At 57.4% G+C, this 24,737-nt stretch overlaps 11 protein-coding genes across 11 annotated transcripts; 7 read left to right on the plus strand and 4 right to left on the minus strand.

The window, feature by feature from the left end:
* Nucleotides 1-639: 639 nt before the first annotated feature.
* On the minus strand, nt 640-819 carry SCHCODRAFT_02451470 (uncharacterized protein; the record flags this gene model as incomplete). The annotated part of the gene is made up of 1 exon (XM_050342556.1): nt 640-819. A coding segment is annotated over one exon (180 nt), but the record flags the coding sequence as incomplete, so codon positions are not given.
* Nucleotides 820-1,953: 1,134 nt separating this feature from the next.
* Nucleotides 1,954-2,988, plus strand: SCHCODRAFT_02520009 (uncharacterized protein; the record flags this gene model as incomplete). Its single annotated transcript, XM_050343436.1, has 2 exons — nt 1,954-2,659; nt 2,909-2,988. 2 exons carry the CDS (start codon nt 1,954-1,956, stop codon nt 2,986-2,988), a joined length of 786 nt encoding a protein of 261 aa, XP_050197218.1.
* Nucleotides 2,989-4,232: 1,244 nt separating this feature from the next.
* Nucleotides 4,233-6,430, plus strand: SCHCODRAFT_02643648 (dihydrolipoyl dehydrogenase). Its single transcript, XM_003026611.2, has 8 exons — nt 4,233-4,411; nt 4,462-4,570; nt 4,621-4,670; nt 4,723-4,858; nt 4,910-5,351; nt 5,403-5,535; nt 5,589-6,140; nt 6,213-6,430. The coding sequence occupies exons 1-8, from the start codon at nt 4,391-4,393 to the stop codon at nt 6,276-6,278; spliced, it is 1,509 nt and encodes a 502-aa protein (XP_003026657.1). The 5' UTR covers nt 4,233-4,390; the 3' UTR covers nt 6,279-6,430.
* Nucleotides 6,221-9,640, plus strand: SCHCODRAFT_02643650 (acetyl-CoA synthetase-like protein). Its single transcript, XM_050346346.1, has 14 exons — nt 6,221-6,290; nt 6,341-7,005; nt 7,066-7,150; nt 7,216-7,550; nt 7,600-7,630; nt 7,681-7,756; nt 7,812-7,841; nt 7,900-8,107; nt 8,180-8,277; nt 8,334-8,511; nt 8,562-8,674; nt 8,725-8,765; nt 8,833-9,018; nt 9,095-9,640. Exons 2-14 carry the CDS (start codon nt 6,611-6,613, stop codon nt 9,233-9,235), a joined length of 1,917 nt encoding a protein of 638 aa, XP_050197219.1. The 5' UTR covers nt 6,221-6,290; nt 6,341-6,610; the 3' UTR covers nt 9,236-9,640.
* SCHCODRAFT_02520200 (uncharacterized protein) lies at nt 9,264-11,098 on the minus strand (the record flags this gene model as incomplete). Its single annotated transcript, XM_003026707.2, has 2 exons — nt 9,264-10,958; nt 11,009-11,098. 2 exons carry the CDS (start codon nt 11,096-11,098, stop codon nt 9,264-9,266), a joined length of 1,785 nt encoding a protein of 594 aa, XP_003026753.1.
* Nucleotides 11,099-11,483: 385 nt separating this feature from the next.
* SCHCODRAFT_02520181 (uncharacterized protein) lies at nt 11,484-13,458 on the minus strand (the record flags this gene model as incomplete). Its single annotated transcript, XM_003026708.2, has 2 exons — nt 11,484-12,613; nt 12,666-13,458. The coding sequence occupies 2 exons, from the start codon at nt 13,456-13,458 to the stop codon at nt 11,484-11,486; spliced, it is 1,923 nt and encodes a 640-aa protein (XP_003026754.2).
* A 380-nt stretch (nt 13,459-13,838) lies between these two features.
* Nucleotides 13,839-14,315, minus strand: SCHCODRAFT_02520278 (uncharacterized protein; the record flags this gene model as incomplete). Its single annotated transcript, XM_003026709.1, has 2 exons — nt 13,839-14,145; nt 14,197-14,315. 2 exons carry the CDS (start codon nt 14,313-14,315, stop codon nt 13,839-13,841), a joined length of 426 nt encoding a protein of 141 aa, XP_003026755.1.
* Nucleotides 14,316-16,478: 2,163 nt separating this feature from the next.
* On the plus strand, nt 16,479-18,430 carry SCHCODRAFT_02556971 (GroES-like protein). Its single transcript, XM_003026613.2, has 7 exons — nt 16,479-17,066; nt 17,121-17,342; nt 17,399-17,519; nt 17,568-17,679; nt 17,732-18,066; nt 18,119-18,167; nt 18,221-18,430. Exons 1-7 carry the CDS (start codon nt 16,914-16,916, stop codon nt 18,291-18,293), a joined length of 1,065 nt encoding a protein of 354 aa, XP_003026659.1. The 5' UTR covers nt 16,479-16,913; the 3' UTR covers nt 18,294-18,430.
* Nucleotides 18,431-19,351: 921 nt separating this feature from the next.
* On the plus strand, nt 19,352-20,030 carry SCHCODRAFT_02643662 (nucleotide excision repair, TFIIH, subunit). The gene is made up of 5 exons (XM_050346347.1): nt 19,352-19,437; nt 19,500-19,561; nt 19,653-19,744; nt 19,862-19,966; nt 20,014-20,030. Exons 1-4 carry the CDS (start codon nt 19,406-19,408, stop codon nt 19,892-19,894), a joined length of 219 nt encoding a protein of 72 aa, XP_050197220.1. The 5' UTR covers nt 19,352-19,405; the 3' UTR covers nt 19,895-19,966; nt 20,014-20,030.
* An 816-nt stretch (nt 20,031-20,846) lies between these two features.
* SCHCODRAFT_01193901 (uncharacterized protein) lies at nt 20,847-22,623 on the plus strand. The gene is made up of 2 exons (XM_003026615.2): nt 20,847-21,233; nt 21,285-22,623. The coding sequence occupies exons 1-2, from the start codon at nt 21,068-21,070 to the stop codon at nt 22,289-22,291; spliced, it is 1,173 nt and encodes a 390-aa protein (XP_003026661.1). The 5' UTR covers nt 20,847-21,067; the 3' UTR covers nt 22,292-22,623.
* A 158-nt stretch (nt 22,624-22,781) lies between these two features.
* On the plus strand, nt 22,782-24,672 carry SCHCODRAFT_02556979 (uncharacterized protein; the record flags this gene model as incomplete). The annotated part of the gene is made up of 2 exons (XM_003026616.3): nt 22,782-22,871; nt 22,939-24,672. 2 exons carry the CDS (start codon nt 22,782-22,784, stop codon nt 24,562-24,564), a joined length of 1,716 nt encoding a protein of 571 aa, XP_003026662.1. The 3' UTR covers nt 24,565-24,672.
* Between the last annotated feature and the right edge of the window lie 65 nt (nt 24,673-24,737).

Genomic DNA, 24,737 nt, shown 5'->3' on the forward strand with positions numbered 1-24,737 from the left:
TCGCGGGGAGGGGCTGTAGACGCGACGACGGCCGAGCAGCGATGAGCGAGCGTCGCCAGGGAGCGCGCATTGGTTGCGAGGGAGCGGCGGGCACGTGGAACGGTGACCGGCACCGATTGACGGCGAGCGCGGACCGTGGCGCAGCGTCGAGCGACGCACCGCGCGTCGAGGGGGGTCGCGGACGAGCAGCGGCGGCGGGGGCACCGCCCAGGTAGGGCGTGGGAGGATCGGGAGGCGGGAGGCGGGCCACGTGATGCCGCCGCGTCGGGTGCGCGCGCGTCGGGATCGCGAGGGCGCGCGACGACGGCGACCGACGGGTCGGCCGACGCCGACGACGGTGGCGACGGTGCTCGGCTATTGCCGATAGGCTTATAGTGTACTTGTAGTCGTAGTGGTTTGTTGCAACCGATGTTGCAACAAATCGTTGTAGTTAGTGTCTTAAGAAAAGTGGGGATTGTTGCAACACGGTGCCCTATAATGATAGGGTGTGTTGCAACATAGGTCCTGCCAGAGGTGCCGATCGAGCTGCTCCAGCACGTCCCGCATCGTAGCCACCTCCACGCGTACAGTGCTGTACAGCTCACGACCAATTCCAGCCACAGTACGGAAGCCCTCGAGGGCACGGCGACGGCACGCGGGATGAGGGCATGCAGGAAAGACGTGGTTCTCGCAGTCCGCGTTCGGCTCCCTGGGAGACCGAGTGCAGGTCGGACACTCGTCCCGCACGCAGGTACCGCATATGTAGTGATTGCACGGTTCACCGCGACCCCAGGCCAACCGGCCGCAAGGGCAACGTTGCGTGGCCTGGTAGGCTTCGAGCTACAGACCGTGAGCGGACGTGCAGATGAAAGAGAGTCAAAGCGTACGATGTGCTGCAGACCAAAGCGGACTCTGCGTCCAAGAATACGAACGACTTCCAGAGTAGATTGAAGATCCTAATACGCTATCAGCAACGTCCACCAATAGAGTGAGTACTGACCAAAGAGGATGACATGGCGTTGTTGGAGAGGATTCGCACCGCCGCGCTCCTTATATATTGCAAGTACCACATCCGAAAGCTTGAGACACCGCGGTCCGATGATAGCCAACAAGTTCTGGTAAGCGGCGCCAAGGAAGAAACGGTTGAACTTGCAAGTACACAAATATGCTTGCACTTTCTCTCGCACGTCGGACCAGGTTCGCGCAAACACCGCAAGACATGCAAAAGAGGGTACAGCCAGGCACTCTATAAGCGTAAAGAAAGGCACACGGCTTCGTATCGTAATCGTCAGCCAATGCGAGTGCAGACGCGTGTCACCCGCAAGTAGACATATACCTGCCTTCGCGCACACGACGAGAGACCGTTGCACGATAAGCATACGATGCATGCATGCGAGACAGGTGGGATGATGCTTGAAAGGAAACGCGCAGACCAGACGACGCCACTCATGCGCGAAGCGCGGTACACGTGGTAGTGGTAATGGCAAAGGCTTACATACGACAAGTACCCGTAAAGAAGAGCGTCCAAAGTTAGACTTACCTGGAGTAGAGGACCCACCACCGACATAAGGACATGCTTCATCGGTCAGTACATCTGATGCAAACTCTAAGAACCGACCAGCAAGGCCAACGCAGTGGACGCGGGCATCGCGTCCCCTGGCATCCGACGCGATTTCAAGACGTGTATAATGGACGCCCACTTGTACCTTTCAACGTGATCTACTTTACCGCTTACACGACTCCACCAAGCGTCCTGTACGCTTCTTCCTAGGTCAAGCCCTTATTTGCACAATCCCATTTCATCCTCTCCTTCTCTCCCGGGTTCCTGTCCAGTCTTTTCGTACTGCAAGCACTTAAGAGACCCCGCCACGCGTGGAAGTTCCTTTTCGTACCGTCGATCAAGCGAGACATGCTCCAGAGCTTTTGAGACCATCCGAACATTCTTTATAGGGGTACGGCTCCTTCTTTCCCACCATGATCATCTGTCCACGCCTCCCACTTGAACTCCTTTACTTAGTCGTTCACAAGAGCGACAGGCGTACGCTCGCAGTGCTCTTGCGGACCTCAAGAGCGCTTTCTCGTGAGGCGAAGCCGTTGTTCTTTGCGAGCATTTCCATCGCATCGACAGCGACGCTCGCCTCCCTCCTGCGAGCGCATGCCCATGGCCGACTGCAACCATCATGGCCTCGTCGACTCCATCTCATTTATCCCCCAGCTCAGCTTCCCTCGTTTGCCAACGTGACAAGCGTTCGGTGGACTTTCTCCCCCTTCAATGCCCGCACCTTTCTGCCTTATACGCTCCGAGACGCCTTGTCCTCTTTTCCATCACTCGTCGCATTAGCTCTTCACGAAGGTCCACGCACCTCGCACGAGCTCAGCGTCGTGCTCTCTCTAGTCGCACGTACACTACAAACGCTAGAGCTGGCCTTCTGCGCGTCCTTCGCTGTCAGCCCATCGACAATTGCGGTGCAGTTTCCTGCATTGCGCGACCTTCTCTTTGCAGATGGACACGCTTGTGATCTTGGCGCACTTTTCATGATGTTCGGAGCAATTCCTCCCATTGAGGTCCTTCGCATACCGGCCTTTTGCTCCTGGGAAACACTGCGAGACATTCTGCGGCTAGTCGCGCCTACTCTCCGCACTCTCGACGTCGACGTTATGACGTTGGTAGAGATGTACAGTGAGTGCCCATCATCGTCCTTGATGTACGCTGAATTTGAACAGCATTCTTGTCCGTTCCCGCAATGACGCGTCTGCTTTCTGTCCGGTTTGAGGTGCGCCACCCTTGGGACGACTCCCGACGCGAGCTGTCATTTGTTCAAGACTTCATGTTGATTTTGAGGGCCACCCAAGAACGCACCTTCCCGGCGTTGACTACGATCGACTTGCATGTCTACGCGAAATCGTGCCCTACCATCATGCTCTGTAGCGAACATGTATGCGCCTTGTTCTGCGAAGGGGATGGACCGTCGGATGTGGATTGGTCAAGGTGGTGCCGCCTCGCTTTAGGAAGCACCCTCCGGCTTAACATCTTCATATACTCGCCTGAGGTAGAATCAAATCGCTTGCGCTCCGCAGTCTTGAACCAGTTGTCCTTCTTAGGTTCGCGGCTGAACATACATATATACGACATGTAAATGATACGTCTGAATCCCACTGTCCAGTCATGTCCACTCCAACGTACAACAAAGGTCAGGCATCATCTCCTTCCGCGCCCTGCGCGACTCCTCCGTCCTCCACTACCTATCACGCAAGAGCTCTTTGTAATTCACGTTCAGCAACTGACTACATTTAACTGTATGAAGCGGGACGGAAAATCCAGAGATGTAGAGACAGAACCCCAATGAGGTCCACTATGGAAGGCTAGTGTCCAGCTGCATTAAGTACGCCATTGACGGACACGGAGGTTCCCACGTAATCCGTACAACGCAACCAATCACCAAGACATGGTACCTCACGGCAGTAACAGACCCACGCTGTGCTATGCTGCTTATTGTCCAGGTGTAGCCCGTTTGTCCGAAGCACGACTCGCAAAACAGCAGGCCATACGTGTCCTGGTGGCGTCCATGTAAACAGCAATAATGACATGATTATTGTACGGAAGACTGAATGACATGCGAAGGGTCGCCACGTGTACATGCATGGTCTAATATCCGGCAATCGCCGAGTAAAAATTTCGAGATGAAGCGAGAAAACCCCGAGCAAGGTGGCGACGTGAAGAAGGACAGGGTATGAAGGGTACATGTTGTGTGGTCTAAATGACAGCGAGTTCGTTGCGTAGAGTGGAAGAGGTAGGCGTCGGTAGGTTAGGATTAAGGGTACGTGATGGGATGGGAGGACATGAACATGTGCAACCCATGCGAAGGGCGCGCCGGACGAAGTCGGAGCATCGGAAGATATCAAGCAACGATACAAGTTGATCGATATCCCCGACGCCCAACCGACGACGTTGAACGGATGGCGCAAATACGAGCGCGTCTAAGCACGATCAGCAAAGGACGAAGACGACGACCCGTACGCGCAAGCGCAAGCAAAATTGGAAGGACATACTGAGATGTGCAATACAGAAAGAGGAGAGAAGAGGCACTGCGGACAGAAGAAGAACGCGAGCACGTACAATGAGGGAGGAGGCAAGAACAGCAGCGTGAGACGATGAAGGGTGACACGTGACAAAAAGTGACTATGACGACGCAGGAGCGGAGCATCGGCCGAATCGGATCAATTCCCGTTCACCCGAAAGTCGTTCTGAAAAATCTCCGCAAACGATACCACAAGAAACGGTGAGATAGTAACTTTGAGTCACTACCCCACCAACTTTGGAGTTCGTCACGTGCTTCACACGGGAATTGCCGCGGAGTAGCCGACGAGCTCCGAATTCAGCTGGAAATCCAGTGTTTTGTTTTCGACCGCCATGTTGCAGCTTGCACGAACTGTGAGCAGACCGTCGACGATGCAGACGCAGGGAACTGACGGACGACGCAGCGGGCACCCGCACTCATTCGTCGCGTACCGCGTCAGGCGTGCGCGTTCCCGCCTCTGCGCGGGTACGCCTCAGCCGCGGACCCATATGATGTCGTGGTCATTGGCGGAGGTGCGTTAGTCACATTGAGGGAGTGGGGAGGGTCGCTGAGCTCTTTGCAGGCCCGGGAGGCTACGTCGCAGCCATCAAGTCTGCACAGCTGGGGCTGAAGGTGCGCGATCACGCAGTCTGAGCGCGAAAGTCATGTCTGACACATTATGCAGACGGCCTGTATCGAGAAGCGCGGCGCGCTTGGCGGCACCTGCCTGAACGTCGGCTGCATCCCCTCAAAATCCCTCCTCAACAACTCGCACATGTACCACCAGGCGCAGCACGACATGGAGCGCCGCGGGATCGACAGTGCGCATACTTGCATTTCATTACCAAGCACCTTGCTAACCCCCCACACAGTCCAGGGCGTCAGCCTCAACCTCGGCAACCTGATGAAGGCGAAGGACGCGAGCGTCACCGGCCTCACGAAGGGCATCGAGTTCCTCTTCAAGCAGAACGGCGTCGAGTACATCAAGGGCGCCGGCTCCTTCGTCTCCCCCACGCAGATCAAGGTCGCGCTGAACGAGGGCGGCGAGACCGAGGTCGGCGCGAAGAACGTCATCATCGCGACGGGCTCGGAGGTCGCGCCCTTCCCGGGCGGCTCGATCACGATTGACGAGGAGCAGATCGTGAGCTCGACGGGCGCGCTTGCGCTGAAGGAGGTCCCCCAGAAGATGGTTGTCATCGGCGGCGGTGTCATTGGGCTTGAGCTCGGCAGTGTCTGGAGCCGGCTCGGCGCGGAGGTCACTGTCGTCGAGTTCCTCGGCGGTATTGGCGGCGCGGGCATCGACGAGGAGGTTGCGTGAGTGGGTTTGGAAGATGAGACGTACGTAGTGGCTGACCGTTTGCTTAGCAAGCAGTTCCAGCGCCTGCTCGCAAAGCAGGGCTTGAAGTTCAAGCTGAACACGAAGGTGACATCCGCGGAGAAGAAGGATGGCAAGGTGGTCCTCGCCATCGAGGGCGCGAAGGACGGCAAGTCAGATTCGGTGAGTAGCAACGTGATAGTAAATCATGGCACTTTGGCTCACTCCCTCGTCAGCTCGACGCCGATGTCGTCCTCGTTGCTGTCGGTCGCCGACCATACACCCAGGGTCTCAACTTGGAGGCTATCGGTCTTGAGACCGACAACAAGGGCCGCATCGTCATCGACTCGCAATTCAACACCTCCGTCCCCAACATCAAGTGCATCGGCGACGTCACCTTCGGCCCCATGCTCGCGCACAAGGCCGAGGAGGAGGGCATCGCCGCCGTCGAGTACATCAAGGCCGGCCACGGCCACGTCGACTACGCCGCGATTCCCGCCGTCGTGTACACGCACCCCGAGGTCGCGTGGGTCGGCAAGACGGAGCAGGACCTGAAGGCGGAGGGCGTGAAGTATTCGGTCGGCAAGTTCAACTACACGGCGAACTCGCGCGCGAAGACGAACCTGGACACGGACGGGTTCGTGAAGATCCTGACGGAGAAGGAGACGGACCGCATCCTGGGCGTGCACATCATCGGCCCGAACGCGGGCGAGCAGATCGCGGAGGGTGTGCTCGCGATGGAGTATGGCGCGAGCTCGGAGGATGTGGCGAGGACATGCCATGCGCACGTGAGTTGACTCTCCTCCCTATGTTCTCTGCGTTTGTTGGTTGTGAATGGATTCACTGACGCTCTTTCTCAGCCGACGCTCAGCGAGGCCTTCAAGGAGGCCTGCATGGCGGCCCACGCCAAGGCGATCCACCAGTAATGGGTTACTTCGGTACGACTGCGCCCCCTTACACTAGCAGTAATGTCACTTTTTGTATCTAGAGTATCGTACGCATGAGCTGCATGGCCGCACTAGTTGTCAAGCTGGTCGAGTGCATCAATGGGCGCCTTGCTGTCGCGCCTGACCACGGTGGCCCTCAAAGTGCGGTCAGCCACGTGATCACATGGTTCAGACTTCCCCGTGGGGTGGGGCAGCACTTTGTCTTGGTTCTGATCTTCGCCACGGATTGCTGAGGGTGAAGGACACGTAACGACTCATTGCTGACCTTCGCACTCACCTTCGCAACCTCTCCTGACCACTCTGAGAGCACCATGTTCGTGCCCCATCGCCTGAGCTTACGATCGGTACCCATCAGGGTTAGCGGGTCAGCAAGGGCAAATGCTCGCCTCCATAAATCAATTCACGCCCGACATCTGCAGCTCTCAGCCGTCGAGGGACCTCTAGAGCCTCCTCTCGACTACCGCACCCTCCCCATATACTTCCAGCAAGAGATACTCGCGAAACACAGCACGCGGCCCGCTCTGGTATGCAGGCAGGAGCGCCCGCGCGCGCATGCGGGTCCGCCCTCGCCCAACCTGGGCGTCTCAGCGCATCTTGCCTGGGACTTCGAGGAGTTCGATCGTCACATCAAGGCGCTCGCTAGAGGACTGCTGGAGCTGGGCGTGAAGCCCGGCGAACGTGTTGCGGTCATCATGGGGAATAATAGGTCGGTCCTTCGTTACATAAATGTTAGCTGGAGGTGCAGTTTCTTAACTTGGGTCCGTAGCGCGTACGCGATGCTTCAGTGGGCTTGTGCGAGTATTGGGGCGATCCTGGTGACTATAAACCCTGCGTATAGGATAAATGAACTCGTATGTGGATTTCGCATCAATTGACCGTGCTAGTGAATGAACCCACTCTCACTCACTCGCCCCAGATACAAACCCTCAGCGCCGTCGGCGTCAAGCACCTCATCTGCGTGCCACGTATCCGGTCCTCAGCCTACCTCGCCTTGCTCGCCGACGCCGCCCCCGGCATACGCAACTCGCCGCCCGGCGAAATAAGCGACCCGAAGCTCCCGGAGCTGCGTAATATCTTCGTGATGGACAATGGGAACGAGTATAGGACGGAGGTAGAGAAGTTGGAAATCCGGAGTCTGGTGGACTGGAGGGAGATATTGTTGTGGAGGGAGGATACGAGGGAGGAGAAGGCGAGGCGTGTTTTGGAGGGGTCGATGGGGAAGGACGACGTGATTAATCTGCAGTTTACGAGGTGAGCGACGCGGTGTAGGGTCATGGACGCGTCCGCTGACCGCGACAAGTGGCACGACGGGTTTGCCCAAAGCTGTCTCGGTGAGTGGGTTGGTACACTCAAGATTGACCTCGGACTAAACCAATAGTAGTTAACTCACCATAACCTCCTCAACAACGGAGTATCCGTCGGCCAATGCATGCGCCTGACCGACAAAGACATCCTATGTACGCTTGTGCTCATGAAAGAATCATTGCAAGTCGCACTAATCTCTGTACACAGGCAACGTACCACCATTATTCCACTGCTTTGATGAGTATCATTTCCCTCAGACCCGTTCTCTGGCGCTTATTTTTCACGCCGCCATCACGCCTCGTCCTCGGCAACCTAGCAGCCTGGACGCACGGCGCCAGCATAGTTTACCCATCGCCCGTATTCGACCCACCGGCGATCGTCGACGCAGTCATAGAAGAAAGCTGCACTGCTCTCCACGGCGTGCCTACGCATTTCCTCGGCGTGCTCTCCGAGGTGGACAAGCGCAGGCATGCCGGCGAGAGGGTCGATCTCAGCTATCTGAGGTACGCCGATGGCTCGGTTGACACTGGGCTGTTAAGCTATAAAGCAGAATTAGATGACTAACGATCGTTCAGAACAGGCATCGCCGCGGGCTCTTCTATCCCCATCGACCTCATGAAGCGCCTCATCGAGCACATGAACCTGCGCGAGCTGACGAATGCGTATGGGATGAGTGAGTTAGGCATCATGCTAGTTTATTTGTTGTGATTGACACCGAGGGTTCACTAGCGGAGACAAGCCCTGTCTCATTCCAGACGGTGCCGGAAGACCCTATCATCAAGCGGGTAGAGACAGTCGGGCGCGTTCAGCCGCACGTAAAGGCGAAGATTGTCGACGGGGATGGCAATGTGGTGCCGGTGGGCTCTGCAGGCCAACTGCTCGTCGCAGGGTATCTACTGCAGAAAGGGTCGGCTACTATGTCGGTTTCGCAGGAGGATACGCGCTGAGATCTGGCAGGTACTGGAACGACGACGCGCAGACCCAAGCTGTGATGAAGGAAGACGACAACGGCACGCTCTGGATGCACACGGGCGACGAGGGCATTATGGATGAGGATGGGTATTTGCGAAGTATGTGCCCTTCCCAGCTTTCGTTTCCTGCGGTACTCACCCTCGTTCAGTCGTCGGCCGCATAAAAGACATTATTATCCGAGGCGGCGAGGTGCGTCCTTGCAGGCTACAAATAATGACTTTGGGAGCGCTAATTATCCCTCCTTGCCGCTTCGCAGAACCTCTTCCCAGTCCAGATTGAAAACGCACTCACGGACCACCCGGGCATCCGCGAGGCTGCTGCCATCGCTGTGCCCGACATGAAGTATGGCGAGGTCGTTGGCACGTGGATCGCCCGCGAGCCCGGGACGGACGTATCGCGCGCGGAGGTCAGGCGAGCAGTCGCGGACGCGATGAACCCGCAGGTCAGTGATGACTCGTCGAGATATGCACTCGTGTATGAAGACGTACGATTGTGTATGTTGACGTCTGTTTTTCTAGAACGCGCCGGCGTGGGTGTGGTTCTTGGGTGAGGAGGGTGTCATGGATGAGCTCCCCAAGACCGCGAGCGGCAAGGTACAAAAGCATGTATTGAGGAGCTGGAGCAAGCCCTTGGTGGAAAAGAAAGTAGGGCAGGTATAGCGGTGGTCTACCAACACTACTTGCGCCCTCAGTCCGAAGAGTCGTGTCGCCGCTCATCTTTGCAAGTTTTGTCCCCCCATTTATCGCCATCGGTAGAACAGAAGATTCCCGGCCCCGACCGAAGCTGTCTCATGATCCCAGCAGTTCGAATGCCACTACGCAGTTCTTCTGTGACTCTGCTAGTGGGAGCACCAGATGTATCGAGCGTTACGCTTTCCCGCATCCCAACGGGCTTCGGCTGCCAAACCGCCCGAGAGCTGAAACGGTTTATGAAGTGCGGCGGCCTCTTGACCCTGTCGTGCTGTATACGCAACTCCCGAAGCGGGACGCCTGCTCGGGCGCGGCTCACAACGACGTCCCACACAGCGTCAGCGGTAAAGTCCTCGTACGCGATGGACAAGTGCACCTCTAACGCCGGGCAGGGCAGTGTCCCGGCGGAATCCTGCGGAAGGACCAGCGCCTCTAAGAAGGATTCTGCGCCCCGCGCTTCCAGGCAGTATATGTCGATGGTCTGTATCCTGGGCATGCTCGACAGCATGCGTGCCAATCCCGCGGGTGTCGTGCTTGGCCGACATCCCAGCAAAAGTACAAGCCGCGAATGGGAACTGATAGTCTCAACGAGGCGCTCGAATTTGAGGTGATAGTCTCCGTTTATGGCAATGGTTCCGGGCCTGACCCAGAGGTTCCCGGGTCGAGGGTCTATCGTACTGAGTTGCAACGTATGAATTGGCTGCATTAGGGGGGCACATCGCCCAGCGGGCGGAAGCAGCAAGGGGAGGGCTCTACACTCAGCCCGCCAAAGTAAGCCTTTCATCCACACTCTGCATGTCTCCGGTACGTCGAGGCGCGAGAGGAACGGGGTCGGGTCGATCACTTCTGACAATTGCAGCTTTCGCAGATGAGGCAGGGATATGACTTGAGGAGGCAGGTATGATTTTGGTCTAGTAGTCTGGTCACCGTCCACGATGCTGCACTTCGCCAAGAGCAGCGCCTCGAGCTGGGGCGATCGTTGTAGCAGATGCCAAAACTGATGCAAATCGTCGCGGGATACGGTTTCTATAGAGCACACCGCGAGATGAGTGAGACCCGAGAAACTGGTGAATTGCGAGTAAGCGCAGTGCCTAACTGCAAGCTTGCGCACATTATGCAGCTGCGCAGCGAAGAGGTCAGGGTCGGTCGTTGAGCATTTCTGTGTGACGGAATCGCAGGACTGTAGAAAGAGGGAAAGGCTTTGTAGAGTGGACGTCTTGCCTCCGAGAAGGCCGTACACATGCTCAAAGTCTACCCAGCTCGCGACGCTGACGTGTAGGGTGGCGAGACGATCGACGTGATTGGATCCAATCTGCGCGAAGACCGCGATATCGTCGGGAGAGCACCCGAGTTCCGTGGAATAGAGGAACACCGTGAGTGGAGCCTTCCGCGATCGCTCGAGAAACGTTCGCCCTACGTCGGTCGGGCGGTTGTAGCACAGGTCAATAGTGGACCAGAGTGTCGGGGAGGATGTCGCGATGGCCCTCCACCGCGAGCAGATCCATGTCACAGTGATCCACTCCAGCGAGTTGCGCGTCGGCCATTTAGGCATGAAATCGTCGTGGACCGGGTGGCAGTGAAAGAAGATGCGTTCTATGATCTCGGGAGGTAGTACGTCGATGGGCGCACGACCTGTGCATGCATCTTTGGCGGTGGGGAGGTCCTTTTCCATGTCCTCGTTTGTTGTCGTGCTCTGTTCTTCCAAGTCAGTTCCGACTGGAAAAAAATAGTTGCAAAACGCACCTCTCGACTACAATGCCCGCTCCTCACGCCTGTATGCATCTGTACGCCGGCTTTCAACAATTTTGGAGGATCCGCAAGACCAGAGGCCATGATCGTTGGTGGGAAGCAACAAGTGCGTTTCAACCACGCCCTACACTCGTGGAGGACGCAAGGATGCTGCCGCGCCGTCATCGGCCCTGCATGACTGCCTGGTGAGCGCAGATTATCAGTTCATTACCACCGGAAAACAGTGAATCTGCTCACCACGACAACAGCGACCCATAGAAATACACATACCGAGCCGACGGTAGCAACGATCCCAAACATCTTGAGGTCCCCATACTTCAAACAGTATTTGCCACGCATATGATAATAATTACAGCGTACGATGCCAGCATTTTGAAAGAGAGGTCCAGTGAAATATTATGCGTATCATGATTCACAGAAAAGAATTACCTGGAGCCAATCCATCCCATAGGCTGTCGAAATCCGATGCTTAGCGCAATCCATCGTTATCCAGGTTCGTCGCAAACCTCCCCTCCCCATATCCACCGCCTCGGCTATGCCCAGACTGGGGCCGCTCGTCCGCGCCGCCATACGCTCCAATATAGTCGAAGTCCTCATCCTCCCCACCGCCAGACACGGGCGGAATCTGCGGCGCATCGCCGCCCTGGCTCACCGACCGACCACCGAAGGACGATGGCGGCGCAACCGTCGCGCTGGGGTTCCGCTTCTTCAAGTGCAGCGGGCTAGTATCCGCCACCGCGCCCCCTTGACCGCCGCTGCCCTCGACCGTCGGGCCCCTCGGCCTGCGGAACGCCGCCGCCGAGATGGTACGCGCACCGCCTGGCGTCGGCGGCGCCCCCGACGCCGCAGACGCGAGCGACGAGTTCGACCGCGCGGAGCTGAGGTCGCGCTTGAACTCGGGCGCGGTGCGGAAGCTCGCAAGCGGCGAGCTCGGGCGGCCAGGCTCGCTCGGAAAGCTTGGACGCGGCAGCGGGGATGTTGACGAGAGGGGCGACGCCAGGGGCGAGGGCGACATGGGCGCCGGTGCGGGGGAAGCGAGCGGAGACGGGGACGTAACGCGCGGGGAGCCTGGCAGCGTCTGGCTCGGCATCGACCTCGGCGACGCAGGGATGGGTTCCTCAGTGAGCGTCGGGCGCGGAACCTCATCCGTAGACAGGGAGAGCGACTCCCGCTGCGAGTGAGCGTAAGTTTGCGCAGGCGTATACGTGGGCGGCGCATCCACGGGCGAATGGGGCGCGGCGTCCAAGCTCGCGCTCGCGCGTCTGCCCGCTACACTATACGCGCTCTTGTCCATGCTAGCCCGACGACTTCCGGGCCCGTTGCTGTCTCCTGAGGTGCGAAGCGGCGCCGGTGGCACACAGGGTGATGCAGTCGAGAGCGGTGCGACGGGAGGTAGCTGAGGCACGTCCGACGCCAAGGAGACGGACGCGTCAGATGGCGGCGGGCTGAAGTGCAGCGCGTTCAGCTCGCGCTCAACCTCACGAGCTGCTGCCGCGTTCAGCATCGCCTCTTCATCCGCGGGATGCAGCGGCGGTGGCGGTACACGTTTGGGCGAATTCGACACCGGAGGGGCGGCGTCACTGCGCGGGTCATGCAAAGCTGCAGGCAAGTCAGTTGATAGGAATGGATCGAGTCTAGCGAGAGTACGCACAGGACCGCACCCCACTATCCATATCCGTCGTCGCGCCATCGAACTTGACATGATCTCTGTGATCAGGCTCATCGTCGCTCGCCATGTACGCCAGGCCCGCATTACTCGACACCGACGAGATCGTGTGCTGGTGCCCGGACGGCATATCCTGCCAAGGGTTGCCTAGACTCTGATCATTCGCGGCACCAGCTCCTGGGCCTCCACCAGTTGGCGGATACGGCGCCATTGCACCCGGAGGCATGTATCCGGATGGCCGCGTGAGGTCGCTGCTCCTACGCTCCGCAGTGTTTAAAGCCTCAGTGACGCTCGCGGCGAACGAGGAATTATCGTCCTCGGTGTTCAGACGCGGCGGGCCCTGCAAGAAGCCACCTGGCTGCATTGGTGGAACGTCCCCGCCCGCACCTCGCGCAGGCATCGTGCTGTATCGCGGCCCCTGGAACGATTCGCGAGGTCCTTGAGGGCCGGTGCGCACACCGAAGTCGTCGACGGCGCGTGGAGGCCCATCCTGGTGCTCCAGGTGCGCGGACGGAAAGCCTGGCGGGGGACCGTCGGGTGGGCGGTACCCGCCGGCTGGAGGCGACCATGGCGACGGGGGCGGGTATGACGCGGTAGGGGATGACGCAGCGGATGGGGTCGCCGAGTCGAGGAAGTGACCGCCTACGGCCGGCGGCGGGAGGAGCTCGGACATGTTGCGCGCGGGCTGCCCTTCAATAGTAGTGGAGATTTGTATATTCGCGAGAGCACGCAAAGCGTCGTTGATGTGGCGCTCGACTTGCTGGTGGCCATGGTACATGGGGCGCGGGTATCCTGGCTGCGTGGTTGTCTCTGGGATTTCCTGGACGCATGATAAGCAGAAGTTACAAGAGGGAAAAGAGGGGGACGCACAGCGACAATCCTCTTCCCGAAATCGCCTGCAATCTATGAGAAGTATGAGCCTACTGCGAAGCATGAGCAAAGGATCGACGCACCGCCCCCCTCTCGCAGCACTCCTGCAGGCCGCCAAACTTAAGCGCCATCCACGCCTTGCAGAGCGTCCGCTTCGCGTCACCGAGCTCGGCCTCATCGCGCATGATGTCAAAGTCCATGCCGCGGATCTCGTCGCGCAAGCGGTTGAGCTGCTCGGTCTGCATCGCGAGGTTCTTGTGCTCCGGTCCCATCTTGTTCAGCTTCTTCTCAGCGCTGTCCGCGCGCGAGACGACGGCCTTGCGGCGGCGCTTGAGGTCGTCGAGGGCCTCCTCCTTGGTGCGGATGGACTTCATGTGATCGCGGATCGCGTGCTCGTGCGACGCATACTGGGAGAGACCACCAGAGAAGTGCGAGAGGAGGTTCGTAGATGCGCCGAGGACGTCCTGCGATGGATGAACACCGATGCAGATTAAGGGGGACGCGTAGACGTACCGACAGATCCTCCCCCTCCGTCGCGCCCCAGTTTCGCAGTGCTTCCGCCGCTTTGTTAATGTCCACGCTCAGCTTCTGTAGCCTTGTTGCACTATGAGTTCCAAGTACACGAGAAGAAGGGGGACAGACGTACGAGATCAGGACAGACTTCTCGGCGTGAATTAGATCTTGCAGTGGACGTAAGTCCTTGTTTCCTGCGAGAGCAGGAATCGTGGCGTTGTGGGCAATCTTCGTAGCTGCATTTCGGAACATCTGTACAGGATACTAAGGAGCGGAGATGCAGATGGCGGTTAGAAACAAGTCTTGCATTCCCCTGCGCGCGACTGCGCCGCTGTGACGTGACTTATCACGTGATGTACTGCCTCAGAATTTACGGAGTTCAAGTTGAACTTCCTCTTCTCTGCCCATCATGGTGCTCCGTAAGGTGCCCCATGGCAGAACCCTCGGTACTGCTTATTGCACTGTCAGTGTTAGTGACGAACGAATGCCTTGCGTTGCTGTGAAGTTCGAATTGTGCTCAAGCATGCAAGCAGTCATGTCAACGCGGTAGATGTTTCTCGGATTACTGAACAAAAATATATCGCAAATGAAACTCTCTGCCTTAGTGACGATGATCATACAGGTACCAAGCAAGTATCTATCATGCAACACCAGAAGCGGGCGGGAACCAGCTATGCGTATTGCACGAGTACGCAGCGCGTAGGAAGACCTTTGCCGTTCTTCATCGACGGTCATGAGCACTGTACTCCCTGAAGACACAGCAGCGTCAGATCCTGCCTCGCAGGCGACCTCAGACGAGGTGCATACTTTATTCACATTGTTCAAGCTAATCTGACGACGACTCCCAGCAGGCCACGATGCCACTAGAGCACACGCGCTCCGAAGCCATCCCGCCCGCACTTGAGCACAACTAAAGCGCTCATGCACCTATCGAGAAACTACCCCCGGAGATCATGCAGTGCAATATTCTCCTCTGGCTACCCTTTTACCTTGACTTTCTGCCTACATGGCGGACGCGCAAGTCATCGAGGTGAATCTCTGTAGCGCGCCTCAGGGTGGAGGTTGATCGCGACGTTGTATTCTGTGCTCTTGTACACCATCGAACTGGGCTACAATTGCCCCGCCGACTTTGTTCGTACGGATGTTCTTCGAACGAACCCTCACGGTCTTCCTATACTCGAATTATCGCAGATACTCTCACAACGACATCTTCGTGCTTCAGGATATCGGAGCTCACCACAGCGATCGCCTCATCCCACTTCGTGTTGACGTCGCATCTTGGCGAGATTTCGTCTGCACCTCGTCAACGGAAGGACGTCCAGCTACACCTTGCAAGGTCTTTACTTCTTACATCGCTTCGACCACATCGTCGTGTGTAAAGTCTACCCAAAGATCGGGCTTAACTTATTTGCTGTCCAGCTGTCGAGCGTGCGGGAGCTTACCCCTCGACAAGCCAAGCACTGGCAACTCGACACCCTCTCGCACCTCACTCACCTTGCGTTGCGCACCGAAGCATTGTTACCCACGGACGAAACCAGCCATTTTCCGGCATCTGCTACGGCTATCACCCGAGCGCGAAAAGCTGGTAGTGGCAAGTTGCGGCCGCTATACACTGCACATTTAAGATGCTGCTAAAGGGCGTGGCTCAGGCCGAATGGACCGCGGATACTCAAGTTCAACAGTGAGAACCAACTGCGAAGCTCGAGAGCCGGCGTCTGAAAGCTCGAGTACCGGCGTCTGCCGGAGCTCGGCCAATGCCGGCGTTTTTCCGACCCCGGATTCGTGGCTTTTGGGACACTTCCAACGCGGTAGAATATAATGGACCTGTGTGCTCGGAAGGAGCCAGTCTCCTGAGGTGACATTCAACCAGGGAGGCAAACGGTGGCCGGGTGGCCACCAAAAAAGGAAGTTTAAGCCAAAAATTGCCGCTTTGGGAAGGATCTCCGACCTGCGACCTAGGCAACGCAACCCAGGGGTTGAGACGTGGGACGGTTGCGCACATGCATATAGGTACAGTATGCGCTTATAAATCTACTGACCCTACAATCAACGGTAGCTCTCAAATGACGAATGGAGACCACGAAGATATACGTGCTGTCAGCCTTGATTCGAACCGCCGACCTGGGCATCACGATCAACATAAAAATGAATCAAACCTGTTCATTCCTGTCGACGGTAATGCAGATGATTAGGAATAAATTCATTCTACACCGAGCGGCAGTGAGAGGGGCCAATGAGCCAGAGTTGTGACTGCAGAGGTCGAGACCGTACTTGCGGTTGAACGAAGACGATGCAAGAGGACGGAAGAGAAGAAATATGTGGCGAGGGGGCTAGCGCTCGGCAGATCGGCTGGACGGCAGACCACGAGGATGCCCATGTCTATATCCGGCAAACGGGACTGTCATTTAGTAAAGAGAGCCATGTCAGAGACCGTCTTCACAGAGGTAAGAGTTGAACGTTCAAGAACACAGGAGGCCGAGGCTCCTCGTGCTGGCAGATCAGAGAGCCCGGGACTCAATACGCGTCCGAATCGGAGACGCGCTGCCACCGTGGGGCGAGTGTCCGAAATGGAGTCTCGCTCAGCATTTCGAGCAGAAGGCAGCCTGTGGGCGTTCGCGATTGTCAGGCTCGGGGGCACACTTACCTCATCCCGCCATGCAGAAGGTCAAACGATAAGTGACAAGTCGCCCCCGATCCGTCATACGAGGGGCTCGTCGGCAGGTTCTGCCAGATTATGCCAAAGAAAACTGGGTCCGAAGGGATGAGTATATAAGGTGCGTCGACGGCGAGAGAGTTTCTCATCTTCTACATCCCACGCACACCCTCCACCCAGCCTTTCACAAACACAAAATGTCCATGACTGTTAAGGCGTACGGTGTTACCGGTTTCAACGAGCCTGTGAAGCCAGTCACGATTCAGCGTCGCGCTCCGGACGCCAACGACGTGGTCATCGACATCAAGTACACGGGCATCTGCCACAGCGACATCCACATCACTCGCGGGGTGCGTATGCCTCGTTCCTCCATCTTTGTGCAAAATCGCTAAAGGCGAGTCCAGGAATGGGGCCCTTTCCCCTTCCCCTTGGTCATCGGCCATGAGATCGCCGGTGTCGTTCGCAGCGTCGGCAAGAACGTCACCAAGTTCAAGGTCGGCCAGCACGTCGGTGTCGGCTGCCTGCTGAACTCGTGCCGCTCCTGCGAGAGCTGCAAGGACGGCGAAGAGCAGCACTGCACCGGAGACGGGAAGATCAACGGCGGCGTCCAGACCTACGGTGGCCAGGTACGCCACATACACGTCGTCTCATTATCTGGCCAGGAGCTTACGCTGGATTGTAGGACCCGAAGGAGAACTTCGCGCCGACGGCAGGTGGCTATTCGCAGATGATTGTCGTCGACCAGGACTTCGTTCTGAACATTCCGGAGAGCCTGCCCCTGGATAAGGTGGCCCCGTTGCTCTGTAAGCACAGATATTAGATGAACGAGCCATCTGCTCATGTAGTTCCAGGCGCCGGTATCACCATGTACTCGCCTCTGCGCCACTGGAAGGCTGGTCCGGGCAAGCGTGTTGCCATCATCGGCCTGGGTGGCCTCGGTCATGCCGGCGTCAAGATCGCCAGGTACGTCTGAATGCCACAATATATCGCACCGAGAAAGTTGACGTCTCCGCAGGGCGCTCGGCGCTGAGGTTACCGTGCTCTCGCAGTCTCTCAGCAAGAAGGAGCAGGGCCTCAAGCTCGGCGCCGACAAGTACTTCGCGACGGCGGATCCCGAGACGTTCACGACGCTGAAGGGCCATTTCGACCTCATCATCAACACCGTGTCCGCGAACCTCGACCTCAACCAGTACACGTCGCTCCTTCGCCGGAACGGCAGCCTCGTTGAGGTCGGTATCCCCGAGCACCCGATGAGCGTGCACGCGTTCAGTCTCGTTGCTGGCCGCCGCAGCCTCGCTGGCTCCTGCATCGGTGGCATCAAGGAGACGCAGGAGATGCTCGACTTCTGTGGTACGCCTCCTTGTCTCTCGGGATATTGTACAGGTTGCTCACACTCGTATAGCGGAGCACGGTATCACTGCCGAGATCGAGACCATCCCGGCGTCGTACATGTACGCTCCCCGATTCTTGTGACCGACGCTTCGTGCTAACGAATTCATTGCAGCAACAAGGCTTGGGAGCGTGTCGGCAAGTCGGACGTTCGCTTCCGCTTTGTCATCGACATTTCGACGATCTGAGCGCAGTCGACGATCCTAAGCGCAGTCTGAAAGTGTGCCCGGCATGTACAAGGAATAGAGCTAGTAAAGATGTATAGTACATACGACGGTGTATCGCGGCATCAAGAATTCATTGCATCATCACAGTCTGAGTCCAAAGAGTCGCGCGCGAATCGCAGATAACTTCTAAGCAGAACGTCTCATGGAGCGCGATATTCTCCTACTCGTCCCAGGAGGTGTTTCTTGGGCGTAACAACCAAAGACTTGTCGAGGACGGCGAACATGGCGCGGTGGGGTCGCTGAGGATGCGGGACTCGATGGCGACGCCCGCATCTCGGCGATGGAAGACCATGGGCCGAAGGGGTCGTGATCGAAGTAGCGGACATAGGCTTCGTTGAGGGAGATGAGGTGTGCGGCGTGTTTGCTGTGACGGCGGCGGGTGCCGACCCGAAGTCGAACCGTGGGAATCCCAATTTACCTTATGATCACGAGAAGCACGCCTCGCGGACTTATACTTCACATGAATAGCGGGTGGCGCGCGCAGCCAGGGGCTGCCGCGTCATCCACCTCTTTGACTACTCTTTTACGGACTATGTTTCGACTGTTCTCTTTAACGACTCATTACATACATGCATTCCTCTTTGACACGAGAACGAGTATATATTCCGGGGCTCCTCTGTAGGAGAGCCCCAGCATCTTGCTATCCGAGACTCATTGCTACTCACCTCGACTGCCTCAAGCAACGACTTTCGACATCAAGATCTCCGAGTCACGCGCGACGACAAGACTCAACGCCTTCGACGCCGCCACGTGCCTCATTTGCCCACCCGAAAGGGACGAAGTGGGTGAGTGTCGAGATGCGAAGTGGTTAATAAAGATGAGCAGCGGAAGAAATAGGCTCGGCGCAAGAAACTATAAGAACCAGAAACCCTCTTTCGTGGGTCGCTGCAATGGATGAATCCGAGCAGGACAGTTGTAAGGCGAGCGTGGGCGGTCGAATATCTGAAGTTCAACTTTCGGCAATCCCCGTCCCATGCACATTCGCACGCTTTTCCTCATGTTCGACTTTGACGCGAACTCTCATTTGGAACTTTCATAGATCGCGCGTAGACGCCTGGAGGCGTAGGAAAGTAATGAAGGCGATTAGAGGCGTGCTGCTGACCTGGTAAGTCGTGTTACTTGCACTGTGCGACTTGATGAGCTACCATTCTGACGAGTCATTGTCAGTGATCCTGCCGTCAAGCAGATTCTCCTCATCCTCAACGAGAAGTACAACTCGTCCGGCGGAGGTGCGTAAGCCTGTGATTTGCTATGTAAATACTGCCACTGACCGCGACTGCCCGTCAATCTGAACTCATGATGCTCTTGCCTCACCCCCAGGCGGAGGCTTCATCATCGAAGACCTCGACGACTGGCATATAGTGATCAAAGCAGACGAGGAGATGCGCGTGCGGCGCGAGCTAGAGACTGAGGTGCGCGACTGTACCTTAAATTCCTATCTCCGGCTTCGAGCGGTCCGGCCGTGCCACGATATCACTGCAAACTCTTAATTCCTCCGTTTACTTCGACGAACTGACGCTGCTATACAGTTGGAAAAGAACACGTATACTTTGGAGAACTGACTATACAATTACGATGGAAAATTGACCGTTTCTCTCTCGGATGCCGCTCTATTCTTCAACTGGCTCCGTCGCGTCTGTCGAGCGCTTCCCCGTCTACTCATGTACTTACTAAAGCCTAGGTGCGTGTCGCATTCTGTCCCACCATACACCATACACGGCACTTGCAGCAGCTCGAGGAACGAGCTCGCGGAGATGTCCCTCGGAATGTCGTTGCGGACCGAGACAAATGGCGCGAGAATGTCTGGGCTGTTCGACATGTCCTTGTCGAGAGGCAACTCAAGGAGCCTCCCCGCTCTGCCCGGAAGGCGCCCATGCTGAAGCCGCCTTCATCTTTGAGGTTGAGGTCGACGCAAGCGGCAAAGTGATGGGCGTCCATGTACTGACACCTTCGTATGCGTGAGAATGGACAGCAGGTGTCGCCGCCATGTCAGATCGACAGGCAGATCTTCCTGACCTCCCAAACGTTCAAGAAGACCGAGAAGCGTGCGTACATTTGACAGAGGATAGATGAGCGTACGATTAACTTACTTCGTGTCTCCAGGCAGTAAGGGGACGCTTCATAGTCAGGACACAAGCACCCTGTCAATGGTGAACGCTGGATCACCTAGACGTTAAACTTTTGGCCGCAAAAGCGACGAAAGAAGCATTCCTAAGTGTCTTCCTGCATATCGCTGCTCTCCTGCGTCAGTCGTGCGTCAGACGCGGGGATCGCGGGAACCTGTGTTTTGGAGGCTCGGAGGGAACGACGGGGATGTTCGCGGCGTGGCGGTTACGCGCGAATCCGGTTACCCGAGATGAAGGTCGCGGGAGACAAGTACGTCGGGGCTTGCCGCTAGCGCCAAAAGATACCTCTTCGGGAACAATTATTGCCCTTTTGGGAAGCTCGCGGACCGGAATTACGTTGGTCCTCGCAAGGGAAGCAGCTCCTTGCTTCCTGCCCTCATCACCCCGCGTTTGACAGCGCCTTCTGTCCGTCGTCGCCAGCAGTGTCAGTCGAAGTCGTTGCCTCCGCAATGAAGCGCTCACGCGCTGATCTTCAAGGAGATGATTGCCAGCGCATGTTGGGATGAAACGGGTGGCGACTCCCTTCAAGAGGCGCGAGCCCTCTAATCTACGTCCTCGCGTTAGCCTCGAGACAGAAACGTTTCTTCTTGCTTGTCTCTTTCCCTCACCATGTCTGCTGCGGTTCAGGTGGTCGCTGCGCCGCAAGTCGTGTTCCCGGCCCCTCCCCCGACGAGCAACGTCCTCACCCCGCGCCAGCGCGCGCAGCTTGTGCGCACGACGAAGAAGCTAGGCCGCATTCTGGGCGTTGCGCCGAGGGTTTTGGACGCGGAGAATGGTGAGGAAGTTGGGATTGCTATCGCAAGCTTTAAAGCTGACTTCCTCGCAGTACCCTTCGACGCGGTGCAGCATCGTCATGCACCGACTGGACATGTTCCAACCTTTTCTATCGGTCGGTCAGCGGCGCATTGCCGTAGCGAGTCTCCGTCGAGCGCTCGCACGCCCCAACCCGATAGCGCAGCTGTACCGGTGCTTCGCCTCGCGCTTGCCACGGGGCCGCATCCTCCTCAATTGCAGCCTGCCTCGCCTCGGGCGCATTCTTTTACCCTCGTACCCTCTGGTCGACCTGCAAGGAAGGGAACCGCTGCGGTGAGGGCGAACGTGGCTGGGAAGGAGAACGCGGCCGGCGGCAAGGCGTCCGGAAACGCCCTTCGCCGGCGGAAGCTGGACCGGTTGCGCCACACGCTGGGCGAGGGCGTCCCGCAGGAGTTGATCTTCCCGTCTGGAGAGCGGTCCGACTCGTCCTCGATGTCGATGTCGTCGGGAGGGAGCTCTCTGACCTGTGTAACCCCACCGCGCGCGACGACCAGAACCTCATCCGAGGGCATGGACTGCTGTGATCCGCAGGACGGTGGAAAACCGCCTCCGCGCCCCTCGACCGCGCTTGGCATGCGGAGCGTCACCGACGACGTCCTCCGCGCGATGTGCTCGACGCCTGACCTTCTTGGCGCGTCCTGGTCCGATGCGGTCGATGACGAGCCAGAGATGGGACCGCCAATATGGCTGGCCTCGGAAATGCCTCCTTCCTGGACAGCCGCGGCGGAGCTCCCACCCGCTTGGCCTGCGTGGGGCATCCCCTCTGCCTCGGACGTCGAGTCCGCTTCGGATTTCCCGTCTGGTTCTGGGTCGCCTGATCGTTTGGGGTCGCCAAATGCGTCCGGCCTTCCTCCAGCGTGGACAGCCTCCGTCGACCTGCCTCCTGCATGGTCGGCAGACTACAGCGCGCCCCCGGTCTACCCCACCCCCGGTATACCTGCGATCTGGTGCGCACCCGGGTTCCCGCAGACAACGACGCGACTGGACGCGATCATGGAGAGCGATGACGAGGAGCCGTAGCTGGGTCGTCCCCTCTCTTTTCTCGACTCTCTTCCCTGCGCGCCTCGCCTCAGCCTTAGCCCACTGCCCCTCCTTGTTATTATCCCATGTATCCTATCCTGCGCAATTGCTCACTGCTATCAACTCTTTGTGGTCAGCTTTAGTCTGCTATGCTTCACCCTACCTTACGGTCTCAATCGTCTTTATTGTGTTCACTGATTAATCGTAATACTAGTAGTCACCTTCGTTATACTTATTCACCTATGCGTTCCTTCTGTTGTACTCCTGATATACTCTAGTCGCTCGTTCTATGATATCAGCTATGCCCAGAAAATACTAGCGCGCGAATAATTCATGGCCTACCTTCCAACCTCGACCTCGAGACTGTTGATCTAGAGTCGTTCGTTTTGCGAAGGGCTCAGGACGGCCAAAATGTCACGCCGTAACACCTTGAGGCGACGCGTTACATGATGAATTTACATACACGACTTGCAGGTTTACACGCGCTACCATGGAGGTCGAGCAATCCGGGTACGAAGCTGCGCTGGACACTCTGCCTTCTTCGATACTGAGTGCAATTGCCGACCTTGACTTGAGCAAGGTACGTATCCTTTCGCTTATGTGACCACGATTTGTATGATATATGCGCTGACCCTTGCCTTCGTTAGATCTGCGCCTTGGAAGAGAAAACGCGCTTTGTCATGGCCGCCCTCAAGTCAGCCCGCAACGCTCATGCGCTAATCGACAAGCTGCCAGCCGAGGTCCTGGAACGCATCTTCTTGCTCGTGCAGCGGCACTACGGCGACTTCCTGCCCAAATGGCCAGTATTGAAGTCGCTCGAGTGGATTGCTATCACACATGTGTGTCGGCGCTGGAGGTTGATTGCGACCGCTCATCCTGCTCTGTGGACCACGCTCGACCTATGCCACAATTGGTCTGCCGATGCCGGCCGGACGTTTCTCGCCAGGTCCGGGGATGCGCCGTTGACAGTATTCTTCTCGACAAGGGATTTGGGGTACTCCAATAATGACATGAAAGTGCTCAAGGACGCTTTGGACACTCACAGTGACCGCCTTGCAGTCCTCCACGTCGCTGCCGACCGCCGGAGGGATTTCAACGAAGTCTGCGAATTATTCGTCGGCATTCCTGCTCCCCGCTTGCGTAGTCTGACGCTTTATATCCGCCAGCCTCGTAGAAACCACGTCTACACTGGTCCAAGGATTTTTGAAGGCACGCTCCCTCTTCTGCGCAAGCTTGTCGTCGCGTACTGCGCCGCTTGGGACATGTTGAATATCATCGACCTCACCCACCTAGCGATATGCAAGGTCGGCGTCGATGAACTTCTCAAGATTGTCGGCGCATCACCGCACCTTGAAGAGCTGATCTGCATCGGCTCTGATGAGTGGAGCCGCAGTGCCGCAAATGATGACCCCAGCAGCCCCTCGGTAATCTGTCTGCCACAGCTTCGTTACCTGCAACTATCCACCCCGGAAGGCATAAAACGCATTCCCTTTCTTCACCGGTTGGAGATACCAGAGGCATGCAACGTTCGGTTACAGCTCCTCTTAGAGGACCCCATCACCACGCTGTTGCCGTCTAACTCCCACTTTGGCCCCCTACAACGGCCGGTGCCCACGGTGCAGCTCTGCACTGGTCGCTTTCTTTCCTGCTGGATCGCCTTTCGCTCTGGTCATATTGTCGTAGAGGGACGTTGCAATTATTCGCATTTCGCTGGCATCACGAATACCAACACCGTGCTGGAGGTTCAGTTGGACGACCTTACCGACAGAACGAGTCCAGAAGGATGGAGTCGCCTACTTGCCAGCATGCCGAAAATCCGCACGCTTGTGATTTATGGCCGCGGTGAGGCCCGCGGCTTGAGAGGCCTTTTCGCAGTTCTATCCTCGCGGCCTGAGGGCGCGGAATCGCTGCTATGTCCCGATCTCGAGGCCCTTCACCTGGGCGCGGACCACGCGGACGCGGGAGTCGCGTTCTCCCTATGGCAAGTGTCTGCATTGCGCGCAAAGGAAGGAAGACCACTCCGCGAGGTCATTGTGTTTTCTGACGGCGAGAAAGGGCACCTGGGCCGCGGCCAGTCCTCTGACGGGACTCGTCACGCCCTGATTCTCGACGCCTCGGGGGCGCCGACGCAGGTGGACAGCAGAGCATGGAAGTGCAACACCGTGAAATTTGCGGAGATTGTTGCGCGACAGGCAAGACCTCTGAGACGAGAAACAGGATTAGATTGGGCATGGGTGGAGAGGAAGCGAATCGTGCAAGAGCAGGAGACGTAGTCAATTCCTACGCATCGCGCGGGGAATAGTATTCAATTCTGCTCACGACTTTTTGCTGTCCTGTCCGGTCAAGTACCTCGTTCTATCAAGCCCGAAAATACTCACGTGCATGGTTGAACTTTTCAATGTCCCCGTGACTGCGGAGGCGTGGGAAATGAGTTGCGATTGTTCGT

Source organism: Schizophyllum commune (genome assembly GCF_000143185.2).
Source record: "Schizophyllum commune H4-8 unplaced genomic scaffold SCHCOscaffold_15, whole genome shotgun sequence".
NCBI classification, from domain to species: domain Eukaryota; kingdom Fungi; phylum Basidiomycota; class Agaricomycetes; order Agaricales; family Schizophyllaceae; genus Schizophyllum; species Schizophyllum commune.